This window comes from Salmo salar, chromosome ssa04 (genome assembly GCF_905237065.1).
Source record: "Salmo salar chromosome ssa04, Ssal_v3.1, whole genome shotgun sequence".
Taxonomy (NCBI): Eukaryota; Metazoa; Chordata; class Actinopteri; order Salmoniformes; family Salmonidae; genus Salmo; species Salmo salar.
Window position 1 is genome coordinate 47,069,826 of NC_059445.1, and position 25,037 is coordinate 47,094,862.

Here is a 25,037-nt window from a genome sequence, read left to right on the forward strand (position 1 = left end):
TTGGGCCGACCAACCAGTGCTCCCGCACATTCGCTAACCAGGCCATCTGCATTGTGTCCCGCCACCCACCACCCGCCAACCCCTCTTTTATGTTACTGCTACTCTCTGTTCATCATATATGCATAGTCACTTTAACCATATCTACATGTACATACTACCTCAATCAGCCTGACTAACCGGTGTCTGTATGTAGCCTTGCTAGTTTTCTAGCCTCGCTACTGTATATAGCCTGTCTTTTTACTGTTGTTTTATTTCTTTACTTACCTATTGTTTACCTAATACCTTTTTTGCACTAAGTAAGCATTTCACTGTAAGGTCTACCTTCACCTGTTATATTCGGCACACGTAACAATTAAACTTTGATTTGAGACTAAGTCAGTGACACAAAAGATACATCTCCTTCAAATGTTGATATTGGCTGCGTTGTCAACTAAACACAATATTACTTTTGTAACATAGTAAATAGCCTAAAGTTAAGGCTATCTTACAAACAAATGTAACAGCATTTATTCAACTTTAAAATGAGTAACACATCCATGGTCACATTGAGGTTAGCTTACTGTAACTATAAATGTAAACTTATGTACTCATAGAAAACGTGCCTGTTCAAGATAGCATGCAAATGTTGCAGGTCTGTAGATATCTTCACAATTGCTATAATAATCTGTGCAGAATCTCAAACGGCATTGATCACTTGCACCATGTACTTTAAATGTAATCTCAACTGCAATCCAGGTCATTTGGTTGTGTACAGTGATAACACATTAAGTTGTTATATAAATAAACAATATATATGACATCGTTTTCCCATTTGAATTTTGATGTGTTTTTAAAATGTTTGAAAGCGCAGTTATAACACATTTAGGTGACAACTAAACCAAAAATCAGACATTGTTTTTCCATTGGAATTTGGTTGTGCTTTTTGCATTGTGATAACACATCGGAAATTCACCAAACTTCTGGCTGTCTTTTTGAGTGGGTGAATAAATGTTGAAATTTCATTGATCGATGTCTCAACCAAATGTTACCCACATTTCCACGTTGAAAGGACGTGGTGTGCCCAGTGGGTACTAGATAGTGTACTGGATCTAATTTCCTCTTCAAACAAATCCTATCCATTGTATCCATGCCAATTGATACATTTTTTTAAAGCGGCAATTAAAGCCTGATCATCCTTGCACAAATGGAAGTTGCCAGCCCATATTCAACAAAATCGAGTTCTACTTCCACAGCACTGACTTGATCTAGATCTTATTATAACATCCTATTAATAGAGCTGCTGGTTGGTTCTAGGTCACACTCTCATGCTATCATTTCTTACTGTTTCAAATGACCCGTCTCTGACGATCATGGTCATGATCAGTGGTATCTGGGACATAGTACCAGGGACGGGGGTCCCTCAGCTGGTTATAACCGACACACTCCATAGACCAATTAGACCCCGGCATCAATAGGCTCCTAAAGTCCTCTGGTTGCTAAGTTGTGTGGTGAGATGGGCAGTTTGAACACTCAGAACAAACAGACTGCACCATGTTGAGTATACACACGTTTCACTGTGCATTCCACACAACTATTCCTGACAGTCTTGTTCCTGTGACAAAGGGAGGTCCACACTCCAGGAGTCAAACGCTTTTACACTTTATCCCTATGGGTTGAAATCGCAAAGAGCCAATGTGATGCAGAGTTACAGATCCTGAAGGAGGAGCTCTGATGTGATGTGTTGGTTCAGACCAAAGTCTTCTACGGGGGAGATAAGAGGTTTAGAATGGAGACACATGGTTTGTATGGTCAAAGTAGAGCTCTCTTCCCCCTCTTGGAGTTGACTGGAAGTGGTGAGACCTGAAAGGCAGCCAGTAGAACTCAATCAAGTTAACAACTCCATTGTCGGTCAGGTTAAAACAGATATAAATATCTTCACAGATCTGAGTGGTCTGCCTGTCTCTTGCAGGTCAGGGATGGCTCATTACAGTAGCTTTGTTATTGCTTTGGAGCCATTTTCACAAGTATGTGATGACTTTTCAAAATTCTTAGTATAAAACTCTTAACCGGTAACACTTGTAAAAGTTTTACATCGATTCCCACTGGGGTCACATACCAAAATGTGTGGACTGTTGTCTCTTTGGATGAAACGGTCTGCTACACAAATTGCAAAATGTTTATGGTTTTGTGTAGTTACCTTTTAATTTAACTGTACAGGCACATTTAATTGGGAAGGTTTTTGGGAAAGCCTTTCCACCTTCCAGAATACCGTTTAGGCCTATTGTTAGCGTCGCAACATTTTTTTCCTGTTCCTTCATTGTTTGAAACCTGGACCTTTTACTTCACATTATGAGGCATGTTTTACCTTGCTTCAAAGTAGCCTACACCCAAAATACCACCATAAAAACGTGGAGGCAATTATCATATGCCCTCTCCTGTTCTATTGGTTTTCAAAAATATACTTTCTGTCATTGTCTAGCAACCAAAGGCATTATCCTAGTCAAATTAGCAACCCATAATAGTTGTTGCATCCTTAGATCTCCCCTATTTTCATCTCTGTCCATGAAACCGCTCGCATGTGCAGTGCGCATTTCAGAACAGTGTTTTCCCGCAAATTGCATTTTGGAACATTTGCGAGCAATGGGACCTGCCGCGCAGAAATATCAACCCACATAGAGAAGCACGGGATTGAACTTCATTCAACTTTCTAGAGCAGTGGACACCAACTGGTCGATCACCTGATTCAGCTGCCCTGACCACCAGGTAGGAGAACTGTTGGCATTTTGAACCATTTAATGGATCTGGAGGTACAAACTCTGCCTTCCCGGCGGGCCCAGAGAGCAAATCAAGTGCACTATAGGCCTACGCTGGCCAATCGGATGGCTCAGATGACCGTGTCTGCAGTAGTGTAGCAGACATAAAAGAAAGCTACAGGAAAGTTGATACTGTGAGATTTCAAAACATTTAAAACCATGACTAGAGAGCCTCCTGAGAGGCGCAGCAGTCTAAGGCACTGCATCGCAGTGCTAGAGGTGTCACTACAGACCCCGGTTTGATCCCGGCCACGTCCAGGAGACCCATGAGGCGGTGCACAATTGGCCCAGCGTCATCTGGGTTAGGGGAGGGTTGGCCGGTTGGGATGTCCTTGTCCCATCGCGCTCTAGTGACTCCTTGTGCATGCACGCTGACTTCGGTCGCCAGGTGTACGGTATTTCCTCCGACACATTGGTGCGGCTGACTTCCGGGTTAAGCGAGCAGTGTGTCAAGAAGCAGCGTGGTTTGGTTCTCGACCTTCGCCTCTCCCGAGTCCGTTGCAGCAATGGGAGTTGCAGCAATGGAACAAGACTAACTACCAATTGGATATCACGAAATTGGGGAGAAGGGGTAAAAAGTACAACAAAACATTTAGAAAAACACGACTAGAGAGAGACTGTCAACAAACACAGCAAAGAGATGCTGTTTTTAGGAGTGAGTTCATGTTTAATTTCTTACTTAGCACTGTCAGCACTTTGTATTCAACACTTTTATGGCAACTGCTCAGCCTCTGACCGCAAGGCCCTACAGAGGGTAGTGCGTACGTCCCAGTACATCACTGGGGCCAAGCTTCCTGCCATCCAGGACCTCTATACCGGGGGTGTCAGAGGAAGGCCCTAAAAACTTGCCAAAGTCTCCAGCCACCCTAGTCATAGACTGTTCTCTCTGCTACCACATGGCAAGCGGTACCAGACCGCCAAGTCTAGGTCCAAAAGGCTTCTTAACAGCTTCTACCCCTAAGCCATAAGACTCCTGAACAGCTAATCAAATGGCTACCCGAACTATTTGCATTCCAACCCCACCCCCACACCCATTTTTACGCTGCTGCTACTCTCTTGTTTATTATCCATGCATAGTCGCTTTATCTCTGCCTACCTGGGATAGGATAAAGTAATCCTTCTAACCCCCCCCCAACCCACCCCCACCCCCCAAAAAAAAAATATATATATAAAAAAGATATAGATGTACTATTGTAAAGTGGTTGTTCCACTGGATATCATAAGGTGAATGCACCAATTTGTAAGTCGCTCTGGATAAGAGCGTCTGCTAAATGACGTAAATGTAATGTAAATATTACCTCGACTAACCGCTGCCCCCACACATCGACTCTGTACTGGTACCCCCTGTATATAGCCTTGCTATTGTTATTTTATTGTTGCTCCTTAATTATTTGTCATTTAAACTTTTTTTCCCCTTTGATTTATTTTTTACTTCAGTTTATTTTAGTAAATACTTTAACTTTCTTAAAACTGCATTGTTGGTTAAGGGCTTGTAAGTAAGCATTTCACTGTAAGGTCTACACCTGTAGTATTTGGCGCATGTGACAATTAAAATTCGATTTTATAAGCCAGAAAATGTGCCTTCTTACCATTTCCATTCAGCGCTACAACAAGCACTGCAGAGGTAATGAATGAGTAGGAAAGTGTATCTATAGGCTTGCGTTGTTTTATTTGTGGCTTGGGTCTTTAACGTCGAGGAATATTTCACTTTCTCTGTTCATAGGAGTAACAACATGAATTTGTGCATGAGACAGAAATAATACGGTGTGACTCGAGTTCCGCAATCATCTGGAAGACAGTGTCCCTTTTTGGTCAGTGGAGAAAAGGGAGAGCTGACCATCAGATGCAGGTACCATCAGCCCAGTAAAATAAAAACAATTAGCAAATTGTATCAAATGTATGCTCACTCAGCTGTGCTTCACAAGTAATACAACAACGGATCTATTACCGGTATGATCATATAGCCTACCTCAAAAAATGTTTAAATGGCCCGAACAACAATACATTGGCAGGGCACTTCAAGCAAAGCCAATATGTGGTGATAATGTATTGGCCCTATAGCTTACTGCACAAACCTCGTTGCTACAGTACTGTTTTAATTGGTTAATGTTGCATAGGCTTACGTTTTCTTAAGTCATGTTAAAAAAAAAAATCCGAGCGGTAGATCTCGGCTTGCATTTTGACTCAAAGTGATCTTGACTCAGAAAAGGTTGGTGACCACTGTTCTAGATTCTTCCCTGTTGACAATTTCAACCTTTCCCTTTACTGTGGCAATTGTGATCGAATCAATGTAAAATTAGCAACTTTCAATGCAACATACCGAAACAAACTATGCAAGAGATTTTGTTGAAGGCAGAAAGCATCGGAGTAGGATTCTATTGCATTGACACTCACTACTCAGCCCGTACTCTACATAGACTGGTACAGCATAAACACTCAGAGCTGCAGTAGGCTTATATGCAAATAGACCATTTCCATATATGGATCTGTGCCATTTACTTTGAACTGGACTGTGTTTACAGCATGAGCCCCTTATTTTTTCAATCTTTACTAACGACATGCTACTGGCTTTGAGAAAAGCCAATGTGTCTATGTATGCGGATGACTCAACACTATACACATCAGCTTCTACAGTAACTGAAATGACTGCAACACTTAAAGGACAGCAGTTAGTTTCAGAATGGGTGGCAAAGAATAAGTTAGTCCTAAATATTTCAAAACGAAAAGCATTGTATTTGGTACAAATCATTCACTAAACCATAAACTTCAACTAAATCTTGTAATGAATAATGTGGAAATTGAGCAAGTTGAGGTGACTAAACTGTTTGGAGTAAGCCTGAATTGTAAACTACCATGGTCAAAACATGTCGATACGACAGTAGCCAAGATGGGGAGAAGATTGTCCATAATAAAGCGCTGCTATGCCTTCTTGAAAACACCCAACAAGGCAGGTCCTACAGGCCCAGGTTTTGTCGCACCTGGACTACGGTTCAATCATGTGGTCAGGTGCCACAAAGAGGGACTTAGGAAAATTGCAATTGGCTCAGAACAGGGCAGCACAGCTGGCCCTTAAATGTACATGGAGAGCTAACAATGATATGCATGTCAATCTCTCCTGGCTCAAAGTGGAGAGATTGACTTCATCACCACTTGTTTTTGTAAGAGGTGTTGACAAGCTAAATGTACCGAGCTGTCTGTTTACACTACTACACTAGCACACAGCTCGGACACCCATGCATACTCACAAGACATGCCACCAGAGGTCTCTTCACAATCCATAAATCCAGAACAGACTATGGGAAGCGCACAGTTCTCAATAGGGCCATGACTACATGGAACTCTATTCCACATCAGGTAACTATTTTTTTAAAACAGCAGCTAATCCCTAATAAAATACAAATGAGCTTTCGTGAGTAGATGTGGTTGTTTTGAGATCAAAGCGAGAGCTACATGTTGTTCATATCCTTTGCTAGTTAGTGAGGTATTAGCACAGTTATAGATCATTTATAGTCAGCAATAGGGGAGTGATAGCTTCCTACAATAGAACAAAAACGTATACATTGAGACATCTTTGAAAACCAAGTCAGGTAAGGAGCATTTTTTTTGGTCTTAAAAAGGGGCAGTGTTGTATTTTGAGACAGGCTTGAATAAGCTAAGTAGCCAATAGGCAGAGTGTAGCATAATGTCTGATTCTCATAATACTGGTATGTGACTAATAATGCATTTTAATTTGTAAAGTGGTTTCTTGCATCAAACACCACAACATTTTCAGTCACCTCCTTGTCTGAAGGACAAGTGGATAAACAGGTTAATGTCAAGCCCTGTATGCCTCATGGAATGTAGTCCTACATTGAACACCACACATTGGCTGCTACTTTAGGCTGAATGATAGAACAGCTATTTCCAAGTGAAAATGTTATGGGATGAATTTTCTCCATTATCTTTTAATGGTAGGCAACCGGTAGGCTTTCTCCTTGACTAAACTAGGCTCGTAAAATAACATTTTATTCATATTTCCAGATCACATTCCAGTTTGTTATTAAAGCAAATGAAACTTCACACGTTCATGAAGGGATTTCTGCAACAAAAAATAAATAAATACTGAGAAGTAGGTACCAGCTTCAAATGCCCACCTTCCTGAAACTGGTTACATTTCTCCTTTTCTGAAATATCCTCTTTGATATAGTGGGAGAAATGTCTGCGATTTCAATCTGCCGTTTATTCTATCCCACTCTCTTTTTTTGTGGGGAGGAAATCTCAAGTATTTCCTGAAGTTGGTGTGTGCGGTTGTCAAGGAGAGGTACCATGAGTTCTCCTGATTTTCTGCCATTATTCTGAGTAATTTCTTCTTTACAGTTTTTTTTAATTGCTTTTGTTCAATTTTCACAAGTACACTATATAAACTCAGCAAAAAAAGAAACGTTCTCTCACTGTCAACTGCGTTTATTTTCAGCTAACTTAACACGTGTAAATATTTGTATGAACATAAGATTCAACAACTGAGACATAAACTGAACAAGTTCCACAGCCATGTGACTAACATAAATGGAACAATGTGTCCCTGAACAAAGGGGGCGGGGGGGGGGTCAAAATCAAAAGTAACAGTCAGTATCTGGTTTGGCCACCACATGCATTAAGTACTGCGGTGCATCTCCTCCTTATGGACTGCACCAGGATTTGCCCGTTCTTGCTGTGAGATGTTACCCCACTCTTCCACCAAGGAATCTGCAAATTCCCAGACATTTCTGGGGGGGAATGGCCCTAGCCCTCACCCTCCGATCGAACAGGTCCCAGATGTGCTCAATGGGATTGAGATCCGGGCTCGTCGCTGGCCATGGCAGAATACTGACATTCCTGTCTTGCAGGAAATCACGCACAGAATGAGCAGTATGGCTGGTGGCATTGTCATGTTGGAGGGTCATGTCAGGATGAGCCTGCAGGAAGGGTAACACATGAGGGAGGAGGATGTCTTTCCTGTAACGCACAGTGTTGAGATTGCCTGCAATGACAACAAGCTCAGTCCGATGATGCTGTGACACACCGTCCCAGACCATGATGGACCCTCCACCTCAATCCCGCTCCAGAGTACAGGCCTCGGTGTAACACTCATTCCTTCGACGATAAACGCGAATCCGACCATCACCACTGGTGAGACAAAACCGCGACTCGTCAGTGAAGAGCACTTTTTGCCAGTCCTGTCTGGTCCAGCGATGGTGGGTTTGTGCCCATAGGCGACATTGTTGCCGGTGATGTCTGGTGAGGACCTGCCTTACAACAGGCCTACAAGCCCTCAGTCCAGCCTCTCTCAGCCTATTGTGGACAGTCTGAGCACTGATGGAGGGATTGTGCATTCCTGGTGTAACTCGGGCAGTTGTTGCCATCCTGTACCTGTCCCACAGGTGTGATGTTCAAATGTAACGATCCTGTGCAGGTGTTGTTACACATGGTCTGCCACTGCGAGGACGATCAGCTGTCCGTCTTGTCTCCCTGTAGCGCTGTCTTAGACGTCTCACAGTACAGACATTGCAATTTATTGCCCTGGCCACATCTGCAGTCCTCATGCCTCCTTGTAGCATGCCTAAGGCACGTTCACACAGATGAGCAGGGACCCTGGGCATCTTTCTTTTGGTGTTTTTCAGAGTCAGTAGAAAGGCCTCTTTAGTGTCCTAACGTTACATAACTGTGACCTTAATCGTCTACCGTCTGTAAGCTGTTAGTGTCTTAACGACCGTTCCACAGGTGCATGTTTATTAATTGTTTATGGTTCATTGAACAAGCATGGGAAACAGTGTTTAACCTGTTGGGGATAGGGGGCAGTATTTGCACGGCCGGATAAAAAACGTACCCGATTTAATCTGGTTACTACTCCTGCCCAGTAACTAGAATATGCATATAATTATTGGCTTTGGATAGAAAACACCCTAAAGTTTCTAAAACTGTTTGAATGGTGTCTGTGAGTATAACAGAACTCATATGGCAGGCAAAAACCTGAGAAGATTCCTTACAGGAAGTGGCCTGTCTGACCATTTCTTGCCCTCCTTGATCATCTCTATCCAAAACAGGGGATCTCTGCTGTTACGTGACACTTCCTACGGCTCCCATAGGCTCTCAGAAGGCGGGAAAAAGCTGAATGATGCAATTCCAGCCCCAGGCTGAAACACATTAGCGCTTTTGGCAAGTGGCCGATCAGAGGACAATGGGCTTAGGCGCGTGCACGAGTCGACCCCATGCTTTATTTTCTTTCGTCTTTTTACCTAAACACAGATTCCCGGTCGGAATATTATCGCTTTTTTACGAGAAAAATGGCATAAAAAATTTATTTTAAACAGCGGTTGACATGCTTCGAAGTACGGTAATGGAATATTTAGAAATTTTTTGTCACGAAATGCGTCGTGCTCGTCACCCTTCTTTACCATTCGGATAGTGTCTTGAACGCACGAACAAAACAGAGGATATTTGGATATAACTATGGATTATTTGGGACCAAACCAACATTTGTTATTGAAGTAGAAGTCCTGGGAGTGCATTCTGACGAAGAACACCAAAGGTAATAACATTTTTCTTATAGTAAATCTGACTTTGGTGAGTGCTAAACTTGCTGGGTGTCTAAATAGCTAGCCCTGTGATGCCGGGCTATCTACACAGAATATTGCAAAATGTGCTTTCACCGAAATGCTATTTTAAAATCGGACATATCGTGTGCATAGAGGAGTTCTGTATCTATAATTCTTAAAATAATTGTTATGCTTTTTGTGAACGTTTATCGTGAGTAATTTAGTACATTTTTTGTAAATTCACCGGAAGTTTGCGGGGGGCATGCTAGTTCTGAACGTCACATGCTAATGTAAAAAGCTGGTTTTTGATATAAATATGAACTTGATTGAACAAAACATGCATGCATTGTATAACATAATGTCCTAGGTGTGTCATCTGAGGAAGATCATCAAAGGTTAGTGCTGCATTTAGCTGTGGTTTGGGTTTTTGTGACATTATATGCTAGCTTGAAAAATGGGTGTCTGATTATTTCTGGCTTGGTACTCTGCTGACATAATCTAATGTTTTGCTTTCGTTGTAAAGCCTTTTTGAAATCGGACAGTGTAGTTAGATTAACGAGAGTCTTGTCTTTAAAATGGTGTAAAATAGTCATATGTTTGAGAAATTGAAGTAATAGCATTTCTAAGATATTTGAATAACGCGCCACAGGATTCCACTGGCTGTTACGTAGGTGGGACGATTTCTTCCCGCCGACCCTAGAGAGGTAATACCTTTTACAGTGAAGATCTGTTTAGTTATTTGGATTTTTACAAATTATCTTTGAAAGACAGGGTCCTGAAAAAAGGAAGTTTCTTTTCTTGCTGAGTTTATACACAAAAGTGGTTATTTCAGCAACACCTGTTGCTGAGTTGTATGAAATCGAGCACACAGCCATGCAATCTCCATAGACAAACATTGGCAGTAGAATGGCCTTACTGAAAAGCTTAGTGACTTTCAACGTGGCACCGTCATAGGATGCCCTATTACAGGGGCTGAGTCACTGCTTACTGGTGCTCTTCCATGCCGTTCCTGGGAGGGATGCGTCACTTGAGTGGGTTGTGCCGTGGGTTGTGCCTTGGGTTGTGCCGTGGCGAAGATCTTTGTGGGCTATACTCGGCCTTGTCTCAGGATGGTAAGTTGGTGGTTGAAGATATCCCTCTAGTGGTGTGGGGGCTTTGCTTTGGCAAAGTGGGTGAGGTTATATCCTGCCTGTTTGGCCCTGTCCGGGGGTATCGTCAGATGGGGCCACAGTCTCTCCCAACCACTCCTGTCTCAGCCTCCAGTATTTATGCTGCAGTAGTTTATGTGTTGGGGGGCTAGGGCCAGTCTGTTATATCTGGAGTATTTCTCCTGTCTTATCCGGTGTCCTGTGTGAATTTAAGTATGCTCTCTCTAACTCTCTCTCTCTTTCTTTCTCTCTTTCGGAGGACCTGAGCCCTAGGACCATGCCTCAGGACTACCTGGCCTGATGACTCCTTGCTGTCCCCAGTCCACCTAGCCGTGCTGCTGGTCCAATTTCAACTGTTCTACCTGCGGCTATGGAATCCTGACCTGTTCACCGGACGTGCTACCTGTCCCAGACCTGCTGTTTTCAACTCTCTAGAGACAGCAGGAGCGGTAGAGATACTCTGAATGATCGGCTATGAAAAGCCAACTAACATGTACTCCTGAGGTGCTGACCTGTTGCACCCTCGACATCCACTGTGATTATTATTATTTGACCCTGTTGGTCACCTATGAACATCTTGGCCTTGTTCTGTTATAATCTCCACCCGGCACAGCCAGAAGAGGACTGGCCACCCCTCATAGCCTGGTTCCTCTCTAGGTTTCTTCCTAGGTTCTGGCCTTTCCAGGGAGTTTTTCCTAGCCACCGTGCTTCTACACCTACATTGCTTGCTGTTTGGGGTTTTAGGCTGGGTTTCTGTACAGAGATATCAGCTGATGTAAGAAGGGCTTTATAAATAAATTTGATTCTGATTTGATGCCACCTTTCCAACAAGTCAGTTAGTCAAATTTCTGCCCTGCTAGAGCTGCCCGAGTCATCTCCAAGTGCTGTTATTGTGAAGTGGAAACGTCTAGAAGCAACAACGGCTCAGCCGCGAAGTGGTAGGCCATAAAAGCTTACAGAATGGAACCGCCTAGTGCTGAAGTGCGTAAAAATGGTCTGTACTCTGTTGCAACACTCACTACCGAGTGCCTCTGGAAGCAACGTCAGCACAAGAACTGTTCGTCCGGAGCTTCATGAAATGGGTTTCCATGCACAATGCCAAGCGTCGGCTGGAGTGGTGTAAAGCTCACCACCATTGGACTCTGGAGCAGTGGAAACGTATTCTCTAGACTGATGAATCAAGCTTCACCATCTGGCAGTCCGACAGATGAATCTGGGTTAGGGGGATGTCAGGAGAACTCTACCTGCCCAAATGCATAGTGCCAACTGTAAAGTTTGGAGGAGGAGGAATAACGGTCTGGGGCTGTTTTTCATAGTTCAGGCTAGGCCCCTTAGTTCCAGTGAATGGAACTCTTAATGCTACAGCATACAATGACATTCTAGAAGATTCTGTGCTTGACTGGCCTGAACGAAGCCCTGACCTCAACCCCATCGAACACCTTTGGGATGAATTGGAATGCCGACTGCGAGCCAGGCCTAATCGCCAAACATCAGTGCCAGACCTCACTAATGCTCGTGGCTGAAGGGAAACAAGTCCCCACAGCAATGTTCCAACATCTAGTGGCAGTCCTTCCCAGAAGAGTGGAGGCTGTTATAGCAGCAAAAGGAGGACCCACTTCATATTAATGCCCATGATTCTGGAATGAGATGTTCGACAAATGGGTGTCCACTTTCCTTTGGTCATGTAGTGTAGGTACATTTTCACTACAAAACTAATCATCAAAAAGGCAGTTTCAAAACCCTAAGCACATTTTCAATTGACTAAGTACAACACAAAAATCCTTGTCACTTTTTTACCAAACTTATATCATTGTTCCATCTACAAATACATGTTTCTCATTGCAATATATGTATAAAGTCATTGTATTTCACAATGCAGTGCTCACAATCCTTTCGATAAGATTCTCTTTTCTTTTGTTAACATACATCTGACTGCCTCCTGAGTGGCACTGCGGTATAAGGCACTGCATCAGTGTTGCAGCATCACTACAGCCTGGGGTTCGATCCTGTATCACAACCGGCCGTGACCGGGAGTCCAATAGGGCGGCGCACAATTGGCCCAGCGTCGTCCGGGTTAGGGGAGGGTTTGGCCGCGCTCATCGTGCTCTAGCAACTCCTTGTGGCAGACCGGGCGCCTGCAGGCTGACTTCGGTCATCAGTTGAACGGTGTTTCCTCCGACACAGTGGTGCAGCTGGTTTCCGGGTTAAGCGAGCATGTGTTAAGAAGCACGGTTTGGCGGGTCATGTTTCAGAGGACGCATAACTCGACCTTCGCCTCTCCCAAGCCCGTTGGGGACTTGCAGCGATGAGACGAGATCGTAAATCCCGAAATTGGGGAGAAAAAGGGGGTAAAAAAAATACAAAATAAGAAATAACACTATTTTTTATAAAACATTTAAAAAGAATGTGGCCTTCCCTGGTCAGTATTGATAATATTTGCTGCCATAGATTTTTATAGACACAGCTATGGACAACTGCTAAAGTGATGCTACAGCGTTAAACAACATTGCTGCCCTGAATTTAGCTGGAGCTAAACAAAGGAGACCCATTCACAAAAAGAAATGTGAAATCTTAAAGAGATGGGCAGGGCTAAGGCTTAAGAGGGTGTGAACAATGCTGAATGGGCGTACACAAAGAAGAGCTCTCTAGCTAGTGTGAAATTCTCTACAAAATCTTTAAGGTGCTTTTTCTCAAAAGTTGGGTTACAAGTTTATCAACTTTTAAAGTAGCATATCTTCACCCAACTACAGTGTATGATATACCAGTTTGAAACTCTGAGTCTGTACTTTTTTAAATGTTTTTAAAAAGTTTGGGAAGAAAAGCCCAGATAGACTGTTGTTAGTTCAGTGAGCTTTGGCATGAAACAACTCTAGTTACGTTCACACTCAGTAAAAAAAAATATATATATAATGTTTACATATAACAATAGAAAAGAGGCTAAGAATAAAAACAAATATGATGCTAAGTATATTACAATGTTCACAGTGCATTTATGTGTAAGCCTCTGAGCACCTGGTTGCCAGGTGTGTGGATCCTGCCTGTCAAGCCTGCGTACTGGTGGTGGCTATGAGAGAGTAACGAGAAACACAACACCTTCACACTGCTTGTTTATGTGCAGTCCAGAGCCACACAAAGTACATTTCCACCCAACCCCATCCATTTAACTAGCGGTGGTGACGTGGTCACACTGGCAATATGGACACATGTATGAACACATACTTTTGAGGAATTGTGAAATCAAATGGACAGTGCCGTATTCTGTGCAGTTCTATTTTAAATGTAGACTCTAGGTAGACAGCAGTACAGAGCAATGTCCACATTCCTGGGCAATGCATGAAGAAATCCAACATTCCACACACCTTGCCAAAAGAGAAGGAAATGGACTTTGATACTATAAATATTCTCAAAATGACATCTAGTGGTACAGGAACCAGAGAAAAGATCCTCTCTTTAGCACTCAGCTAGAGATCCATCTACCCAATCCATTCTAAACTCTCTGATTAACACAACGGGATTGTAAATTTCCCCCTCCAGCTCCTTTAACCATCTGCAGAAAGTCACACATTCCCAGCACAACTCGATACCAACCCACAGCTTGCTGTACAGGACCAAGAGGACAATGGCCACAATACAAGGGTATGAAAAGAGGATATGATCAAGCACAGCACATTATGTAAATCAGAAGACCAGTCCAGACCTGTCTGATGCTGCTCTGCTAAGTCTACTAAACCTGACAACAATACCCCAGTCAGTGGTCTATCTGGAGCTTGAGTCAGTGGGGCGTCTGTCTGTAGAGGGCATGGGCCTGCTGGGTGGGTGGTTGGTACTAAGCTTCTTAGCTGACATGCCACTGCCCTGACCAAGCAGGGGGTGTGAAAGATAGGGCACACATCTGGGTAGAACCTCAGAATTGCCTTAGTAGTGAACCAGGATACAGACTAATACATACTCTGTCCAGGGAGTGGCAAAGGCTCGGACTGGACGCCCTTCTCACATATAGTCTGTAGATTTGAGTGATTTTTCCCAGGCTTTTATTCAGACTCTTGCTGAAGCCCTGTGTGCAGCAGGCATTGGGCACCAGAATAACAAACCCTCTGGTGACTGACATGGATATGTACCACCAGTCTAATAAATAAAAAAGGAGCTGTGATCTTCACTTCCTCTTCACACGAGGAAGCAAAAAAAAACTCCCATTCAATTTCAGTTCCATTTTAGACCATGTATTATGAGTCAGCAGGATCCCTGAATTTGTGATGTCCCTGTATCTCTACACATGTATCTAATCATGAGTAATAAAAAGTGGATAGTAAAATGTTGGGGAATCTTGTCATATACAGTAACTGTTGGAGAGGAGGAAAAGAGTAGGAATGACAGGAGTCCTACTCTGGTAGCCTACCAGAGAGATAACAGTAGAAAGACCTGCTACACAGGAACATGGGACAAGTGTGTGTGGTTTAAAAGGTTAGAAGTGGGAGGGGCAGGACAGAGCTTTTAGCCACACTTTCAACTGCCACACTGACTCCCTATATGAACAGAGCATAGAGTATTGACCAAAGGTCCATCAAATCCTTATAAAAAAACATAACAATATGCTTCTCATGTAACTATTGCAGTGCAACTTGAACCAAAAACGTGTGTCATGAGATTGTAGACAACTCCATACCGGGCCTTCACTTGTTATTGCAACAACATATGGCCATGGGGCTGCTGTAATCTTTGCGCTATTGTCCTACAACCCCCCCCCCAGCTCGCCTTTGTTTGGAGTCAAAGGGGGAGGTAGGAGGGGGAGTATGGGATTACATACACCAGACACACACAGGACAGCGTCATCAAGCCCAAAGGCAGCTCCTCACACTTTTATTTCACCTTTATTTAACCAGGTAGGCCAGTTGAGAACAAGTTCTCATTTACAACTGCGACCTGGCCAGGATAAAGCAAAGCAGTGCGACAAAAAAACAACACAGAGTTACACATGGGATAAACAAACGTACAGTCAATAACACAATAGAAAAATCTGTATACAGTGTGTGCAAATGAAGTAAGGCAATAAATAGGCCATTGTGGCAAAGTAATTACAATTTAGCATTTAACACTGGAGTGATAGATGTGCAGATGAGGATGTGCAAGTAGAAACACTGGTGTGCAAAAGAGCAGAAAAACAAAAACGGGATGAGGTAGGTAGTTGGTTGGATGGGCTATTTACAGATGGGCTGTGTACAGGTGCAGTGATTGGTAAGTTGCTCTGACAGCTGATGCTTGAAGTTAGTGAGGGAGATATAAATCTCCAACTTCAGTGATTTTTGCAATTAGTTCCAGTCATTGGCAGGAGAGAACTGGGAGGAAAGGCAGCCAAAGCAGGTGTTGGCTTTTGGGATGACCAGTGAAATATACCTGCTGGAGCGCGTGCTACGGGTGGGTGTTGCTATGGTGACCAGTGAGCTGAGATAAGGCGTAGCTTTACCTAGCAAAGACCTATTATAGATGACCTGGAGGCAGTGGGTTTGGCGACGAATATGTAGCGAGGACCAGCCAACGAGAGCATACAGGTCGCAGTGGTGGGTAGTATATGGGGCTTTGGTGACAAAACGGATGGCACTGTGATAGACACCCGGCATACAGAGAGAAACGTGTCACCCTCTCTGTGAGGTGACTGTGGAACAATGTACAGTGACTTCAGAAATGATTCACACCACTTTACTTTTTCCACATTTTGTTGTGTTACTGCCCGAATTTAAAATGTATCACATTGACACTGATCTACACACAATACCTCATAATGTCAGTGGATTTTTGCTTGTTGAATTTTTTATTTATTTATAAAAAATGTCCAGCTGAAATGTCTTGAGTCAGTAAGTATTTAACCCCTTTGTTATGGCAAGCCTAAATAAGTTCAGGAGTAAAAATGTGCTTAAAAAAAAAAATCGCATAATTCAACCACAAAAACCAGGGAGGTTTTTCAATGCCTTGCAAAGAAGGGCACCGATTAGTGGATGTGTGAACAGACGCAGAATATCCCTTTCAGCATGGCGAAATTATTCATTACACTTTGGATGGTGTATCAAAACACCCAGTTACTACAAAGATACAGCCGTCCTTCATAACTCAGTTGCCGGAGAGGAAGGAAACTGCTCAGAGATTAAAACAGTTACAGAGTTTAATGGTTGTGATATGAGAAAACTGAGGATGGATCAACAACATTGTAATTACTTGACAATACTAACCCAAATGACAGAGTGAATAGAAGGAAGCCTGTACAGAATAAAAATATTCCAAAACATGCATCCTGTTTGCAACAAGGCACTTAAGTAATACTGCAAATATTGTACAATCCAGATGTGCAAAGCTCATAGAGACTTACCCAAAAAGACTGTAATCACCACCAAAGGTGCTTCTACAAAGTAGAAGGACTCAGGGGTGTGAATACTTATGTAAATGACACATGTGCATTTCATTTCAATACATTTGCAAAATTTCTAAAAACGTGTTTTCACTTTGTCATTATGGGGTAGTGTGTGTAAATGGATGAGAACAAAAATCTATTGAATCGATTTTGAATTCAGGCAGTAACCCAACAAAAATGTGGAATAAGTCAAGGGGTATGAATACTTTCTGAAGGCACTGTAGTACTGTGGTTACTGGTTTCCTAACTGAGAGGCAGGCATCCCTGCTGACGAATGCCAAACATGAGAAAACCCACTCAGTATGGGGTTGTACAGCCATGCTTCACATTCCCAGGTGAGACAAGTGTGGAAGGTAAACACTACTTCTCTTAATGATGACTAAATACTTAAACAGTATTTAGTCATCAACTGGAAATACAGGTCCAGAAACAGAGTCAACTCTTCCTGACACACACAGTTCAGTTCGATGGAAGGGTAGTGATAGAGTTTGATAGATTGCTGCAAAATTGTGTTTAGAAACTTAAGATGATAAAAGCAGCACAAAGCATGTGCAGTGCAGGTTTCAACCTGTAAGAAAATAAGATACCCATACTTCCTCATTAGGAACTGGCCTTTTCCAACAGGCCCTTCACAAATTCTTTCAGGTACAGACTCACAGTCATCAGCATTCAGCAGAGTCCACTGATATGTGGAATCTATTACTGACAGCACCTCGGTTGAAAAGGTTAAAAAGGCTAAATAAATTAAGTACTTACATCGTAGGCCTCCCTGCGCAGCCCCTCACTGCTCCTCAGCCAGCAGCGGCTCAGCTCACTCAACTCCACGATGGGCTGAACCTTTAACCTCACGGAGTCCCCAGACTGACGGATCTTCTCCACGATCTCGTCCCGGCTCTTATTCTCCACGTTGTGCCCGTTGATCTCCACTAACCTGTCTCCAGGCACCAGACCCAGCGCCAGGTCCTTGGTCCCGGCTCCAGGCTCAGCAAAGTGGACCACCCTCCGGTAGACCCCACCGTCAGACCTCCGGTCCAACATGGTGGTGCGGCGCAAGGAGAAACCAAAGTCTCCTGTGTTGCGGCGCTGCAGCTCCAGTTCCCTGGGCTCAGGCATAGGTGGAGCCATGACGCCAGGCAGCCGCAGGTCTGCAGGGAAGGTCTTCTCCACCACCTCTGGGATGTGAACCCTCTTCCCAGCCCTGCTGTGGACCTGGGGATGCTGCTGGGAGCCCTGTCTGTGGTAGGTGTCAAACACTTTGTTCTCTAACTGGGGAGACGGTTGAGTTGAGCTTGGTGTGGAGGCCTCAGAGGCACTCTCTTCTTTGCTCCTCTGGGAGAAGGAAAAGGGCTTCATGATCTGGCCCACCTGGGAGTTCTGCTTGGCCAGACCACTGAACTTGGCCGCTCGCTCCTTCACAGAGATGCGATGGGGGTCCTGTCCCCCCTCCCCCTTGATGTCATCACTGGAGCTGGCTGCACTCACCTGGCCCAGGTCCAGGACCATGCTACCACGGTTACTGAAGCGATCAGCATCTAGATCAGTAAGGCTGAGCTCTGTGTTGCTAGCCACCTTGATAGGGATGGGGCTGGAGATCTCCAGCTTGACCTTGGAGTCCCTCTTAGAGCCTCCTCGGTGGAGGTTGAAGAAGCCCCGCCTCTGGCTCATCTCTTCCAGGCTCGTCAGCTCTGCCTGGGACATCCTCTCCTTTTTGTCCTTCCTGTCTTTTTTCTCCTTCTTCCTCTCATCCTTGTCTTTCTTAATCAGATGGAACATATTTGGCTCCAAATAGCAACCCCCTTAAGGTTGGTTTGTGTCAGTTTACACCAGGGGAGGTTCCATACACAAGTGAAGTATCAGGTCACGCTTTTGACCCAGGTCATGGAAACATCTGGGTGACACTTTGAAATGTAATCAGAGGGGACATGAGGAGAGAAGAGACAGTGAAGTAAGTATTTGGCCAGGCCATAATCCAACAATCATCCAATACAATGGCAATGAGATATCCTTACAGATCATGCCCATGGCTAGAGACGATGACTCATGACAGAGAGAGTGTTTGCTACCCGGGAATGTCTAGGCTCATTTAAAGTAGCTGTCCAGTGTTCCCATATTTCTATGAAATATGACCTATAATTACAATATGAGTGAAATAGTTATTTCCAATTTCTTTATGAATGTTAAAGGCCTAGTGCAGACAAAATCACAATTGTCCTGTGTTCTATACACAGTATATCCACACTATGAGGTTGGAATGATACAGTGAACATGTGAAAATGATGATCATGCCCTTTTAGTGTAAGAGCTTTTTGAAATGACCACATGAAATTTCTGCCAGTTTTTGTGGGATGCAATTTTGGTCTACCAGGTGACATCATGTAATCTAAATTGTAATCTACGTATTCACCATAAGTAATTTTTTTGCATAACAGGGTCATAAACAATAACTAGTAATGCTGCATACACCAAGGTAAAAATCATTCTTGTAAAAATGTGTATAAATTGCTGAGGTGTAGTCACTTTTGAGGACATAAGCGCAAGTACACAGTACAAATATGATAAGAACATTTTATATGTATTTTCTATTCAACAAAACTGTATGAATAAGGCTTGAAATGACTTAAGCTTTCTAAATATATCAAATTATAAAATGGCTAATTATAAGATTTCACCTTCCTTATAACTGTAAAATACATATTTGCATATTTCCTAAAGGTCTCTCTTGATCATAACATCTGCTCCCACAGTTGTGAACATCACACCGAGCTCTGGCTTGGCTTCCTGAACTTGTTAGGAACACTCCTTTTATCTCATTTTCATTTTGTCTGTCTATGACAAAACAGAAAGTGTTGTTGGTTTAAAATCTATGAATTATTTTAGATTACTTTGATCAAGTTGGCTATAAAAATCGACCTGCTAGTGATGAAACCTGCTGCGCTACCATGTAAGGATCGCAGACATGTGCTTTGTCAGTCGCTGTGAAGTAGGGTTCAGCCAGGAGTTAACCTCTTCAATGTAATGGCAAAATGTAGATTTCCACCTAAACAGACATACCTAAAAATAACTGCTATTCATGTGTAATTACATGATTCTGACATGCAAAAACTTGGAAAGACATCTGGGAGATGAGGAAAAGATCAGAAGATAGGAGTTACATAGTTCAGAATACACAAGATCAAGTATACATTCAAAAATATATATATAAAAATGTCTTAAACAAACAAACTTGGTTACACACGTGTCCTTTATTAAAGAAGGTGCAAAAATAGAAATAAGATGAACTATTTACAAAATGGCATTTGTTTTACATCACAGGTGTAAATTATTAGATTTCACTTTCACCATTCTTGCGCATGTCGTGATAGTCTTTGAAGCAGTCCCTCTCTGCCTGGAAACAAAAAGCAAACTGGCATTTCGAACACAGAAGATCTGGCATTTCCCCCTTTCCCACCCCCTGTGTTTTGTTCAATGCTTGCAGTTCTTCCTTTTGTCATGTGTGTTGGATAGTGGCGCTCACCTTGAGTGGGGGGGGGTCTTGTGATGGTTGTGAGGTTGCTTTGGGCCTCCAATTCAGCCATTTCCAACACTAGCTGCTCTCGGAAGGCCAACTGGGTGAGAGGGGTTTGACCTTTTGCTTTGACCGTCTGCTTGTAGAGAATGAAAACATTTACTGTAACAACGTCCACAAAGTGGTCAAAAAAAGTCTTACCACTTCCTGGTCTTGTGGAGGACCTGGTAGTAGTCTATCAGATAGGTCAACACCCCCCATGCTGCCATTGTAGTCCTTCACAGAAATGGGGACATTCTTCCTCAACCATGCCCCATTGGCATTTTTCACCCTCCTTGAGACATGGTTGTTATTGAATGACTTATGCTGTGTGGTGAGCATGGTTACTCTTCTAGTGTCCTTCCATTTCACAAAAAGCAGCTTGTTAGTCCTGATCCGACGTATGGTCCCCCTTTCCGCTGTCTTTGTCATGTCGTTTACCTTGGTCTCGGGGGAAACGATTCAGTTCGGACGAATGGTGCCACAAACTCTTATTTTCTTGTTCAGGAGGTCTATAAAAAGCATGGGACTAGTATAGAAATGATTCACAAAGAGCTTGCACCCACTGCCAAGTAAGGGGAAGTCCATCAGCTGAATGACAGAGTCATAACTAAGGCCTTCCCAGTGGGTGTTATCGCCTTGCCTTCGTAGGTGAAAAAGTTCCACGTGTAGGCAGAGGCTGAATCGGCTAACACAAGACCTAAACTTTATTTGTACAGTGACTCACAAAGAAGGTCTGAAGAACACACACAATGCAAACAGTAACACTTTGGAGACAAATGCAGAGGTGAGAACCACAAATAAACAATAGTCATGAGAGTTTAATGGCCTCTCCAAAGTTACAAGGATGAAACTTAGAACAGCAAACAGTGAACTAATATGAAACATAGACAATAACTACTTTGGAATTATATAAGATTTAAAAAAACTTGTTACATAGGCCTATGTAAACTAAATCCAAAGCACAAAAAGTAGACAACTTAGAAAAAACTAAATACATATAGTAAATTAGCTATATAAAGTCATGAAAATAATTTACTTACAGATCTAAAAAGTGGATCCTTCTAGAAAGCAATCTTCGTCGGCCAAGTCCAAATCCTCATTGTCCAAATCGCTCCCCTGATCCGAGTCCGACTCCAGTATTTTATTCAAAGCTTCTATGTCTGTGTACTATTTGATAGCTTGCTTCTTGATAGCTTCCTGATCTATATTCTTAGTTTTTACCTTTTTATTCCCCCTTGAGAAGCCATCTTTTATGCTAAAGGGATGAAATCTGTTTACAATGTAATGTAGTGTGCTCGGTGTGTCTCATCTCTGAGCCAGGTAGCAATAGTTTGCATTATGCATAAAAGGTTCTAGGCCTTGCTTTGTCCCACCCAGGTCAACTGCATATCCCTGGAAAGCTTATCTCATTGGCTACAAGACTGTCAAGGTGCCATAGTAGCCAATCCCCTGTGTAATGGATGCCTATTAATGTTGCCATTAAGTCATACATCATCAGATAACATTGGTAGAAACAAATGTAGCCTATTGCCAACCTAAGGATTAATTTCATACCCCCATGTAGCTATAGCTCAAACACAGACCAAATCGAAGCTTACCTTGTAAGATGTTTACTGTTTGGTGAAAACGTTGTGTAAAATACACATTTTGACTCTCGGGGCTGGTGATCAATAACGATAGGTCACAGGCAGACAAATAAGATATCTTCATGATCTGCGGAGTCCCGGCTTTTGGTGTGTATGACTGTATTCGGTGTTTATTTTGTCTATGCTTCACAACACTAACCGGAATGTAGGTCGCAGCCAACTTGAAATTAGGTCATCAGCTCGGCCTCCCCTTATAAATTAGTACGCCCATATATGGTAGTAAGTCACAAATATTTGAAGGCACCGATCAATAGCCAGATACTTAGCTTTCCACAGACACCCTGCTTTTGCAGATATGAGAACAGTAGCCCCTACCAGACTGAATTGAATAGGGTCCCCAAATATGGGGACTTTACATTTAAGAGGTTATTGGACAGTCGGAAGAGAGAATGAAATTGTAGGAGGGACACCCAGCTTCAAGTGGTGTCAGAGTTCACGTCATACTTCACAGTCAGAAAAAAATATACCACAGACCTAATAAGCAGAGAGGAAGAGGCTAAGCGAAAGAAAGGACCAAAAGATTCATGGCTAGAATAGATCCAGCTTTTGTGAATTTATTGTCCGATTTGACTTTTCATAGCAGGTTAGGATAATTAACAAAGCAGGTTAGAATAATTAGGTTAATGTTAGGAAAAGGGTCAGGGTTTGCTAAAATACAAACAATAAAATTAACTTTTGACATTTTGATACAAGCTGGATCCCTTCTAGCCATGAGAGGCCCAACTCTGCCCAAAATCGGTCTTCTATAGCAGGTGGCGTTGTTTGGTTTCTTTCGGTACCCAAGTGAGGAGTTTTTGTATGGAGGTCAATGAGAGAGTCAAATTTGGTCAAAAAAAATAATCTAAATGTCTTATTTGCTACGTGAGGTTAATTTGATTGAATAGAAGTTTCATAAGGCTTAGGTTGTTACGAGTGTACTGATATAAGTAGCACACGTGACATCCCGGCAACTTTGTGAAAAAACACTTCATATGAGTTGTCTCGAGAGGGCTATGCATATTCATGACACGAGCCTAGTAGTATAGCATCTCCCTCTCCATTGAATATAGAGAGTTGACGTCAACAGCCCTCATTGAATTTAAAATGTTAAAATAATTAGATGAATCCACCAATCCAAATAGAGTAACAGGCAGGAAGGAGCTTGACAGCCCGCAGTGCTGCTAACAGCTCACATTGTTAGGGAGGAGAGACAAGTATCTTGTCAGTATATCCATAATCGTTGCAATGAGCCAGATGTTTCAGCGGATGTATAAGTCTGAAGCATCCGGTTCGCATGGCGTTTCCAGTGGCCGGCAGCGGGAGAATATGACGCAAGATTGATTTTGGACGACATTCTGCTCATTTTGTCATCGATTAAACATTTGATCTCAATACAGTTCTGTTCCCAAAACTACTATCTGTTACGGACAGGTTGGACAAAGTTTTGTACACTCTACCCTTTCCCAAAGTAAAAAAATTAAACGGTGCTGTTTAGAAGTGCAAGGGCTAATTGAGTTATTGCACACGCACACTTCACAGACTAGGTGTTCCCTAATGGAAATAGATGCTCCAACACGCTAATAGGCTCTCGTTAGCTCGTGCTTGGCTCTGCCCACCTCCTTGATTGTTCTGCCCGATATGATTAATTTGCTCCCATTGGAAATGACAGGTTGTGGTCTATCTTGGGTTAGTTGTAAAAATCTTTGGATATACATGTGTGTCCGTGAGAACCATAACTACCGCTCAATGCAAGCAATTATGATCTAAGGTGACCACAGATCAATTTATAAGAGAAAATGTCAGTCAGAACGGTACCAGAACCACCCAGGTCCCCTAAACAAGGGACTTAATATTTAAGTGGTTTAATAGGCCAATAACAAAGAGAGTTCCAAACCTCTTTTCCAATAACAGCTCATTTTTGCAGTTACTTTCAATGTAAAGATACAGTACTGTAATATAGAAAAGTACTCTCATGAACATACAAGAATATTTTTACAAGACCCAATGCAGCTGTTTTAATATTAATATCAAATCATTTCTCAGTAACAATTTAGTGCCTTACTAATATTTTTCCATTAAAATTGGCAAAAATTGCTTTTTAGCAAAAAACTCTTTCTCAAGTGAAAATGTTGCTAGGACTGTCTGGGAGTGGTCTGCGTGGGGAGGAGAAACCTGAAAACGAGCTGTTAATTGGCAGAGGGGGTTGGAACTCTTTCTTTTTGGTCTACTAACCAATTTACAGCATGGGGATGTCACCATGGAAACCCAAAACTCCCACCCATGCAAACCTGCAGTTTAGAAGGTCCTGTGTAGATTATGTAGATTCTATTTTCAACCAGCAACTATCAGGAAATAACACTTATCAAATGTTTTCATCAGCTGTTGTAGAATATGATACAAAACATAGGTAAACAGAATTTTGACTGCACTTGGCCTTTAAACTGTCAGGGCCTTTGAGTGGGTCAGCTTTAGACAGCAATGCATTTCAATGTGTCAATTAACTTAGTCACCAAGGGCTAGGTAGAAGCAACCAGACACCATTGTTGTAGTGAAGGTATCAAATGTGTTGGAGGCTGCCTTTCATTAAATAACAATGTTGCTTCTTTTCTGTTAGTAAACGGTTTAAAACCACTACACTTACAAGTGATGTTCCACAATTTCAGGCATATTGCTGTGGGGTTTCCAAAAGAAGTTGGTATGCTGATATGACTTTTGTAAGTTTCCATTGACGTGACACAAATAATTTTCTTTCCAAGTTGTAAGTGGGAGGGATAGGGCAAAAGAGAGTGTCCCTGTTGACCCTTCATTGAAACCTAATGTGCCCAAAGAAAAAGGGACCAGGGTTTCTGAAGTAGACTCCCTTTACACCGATACAGTCCCAGTCCTGAGGGGCCAAAGAGTGTGCTGGCTTTTATCTAATCTTAATCAATTATAATTGCAAAACAACTGGGAACTCGGATATCTCCGACTT

The 25,037-nt window shown here is 42.6% G+C and overlaps 1 protein-coding gene across 2 annotated transcripts in view; it reads right to left on the reverse strand.

Moving 5' to 3' along the window:
- The window catches only part of LOC106603279 (unconventional myosin-XVIIIa), a 114,196-nt gene that overhangs the window by 87,909 nt on the left and 1,250 nt on the right, over nt 1-25,037 (reverse strand). For both annotated transcript variants that reach the window (XM_014196733.2, XM_014196729.2), the window contains exon 2: nt 17,651-18,792. In XM_014196733.2, the coding sequence (XP_014052208.1) occupies nt 17,651-18,667 (1,017 nt within the window). In that variant the 5' untranslated portion in view covers nt 18,668-18,792. The remainder of the gene's footprint in view (nt 1-17,650; nt 18,793-25,037) is intronic.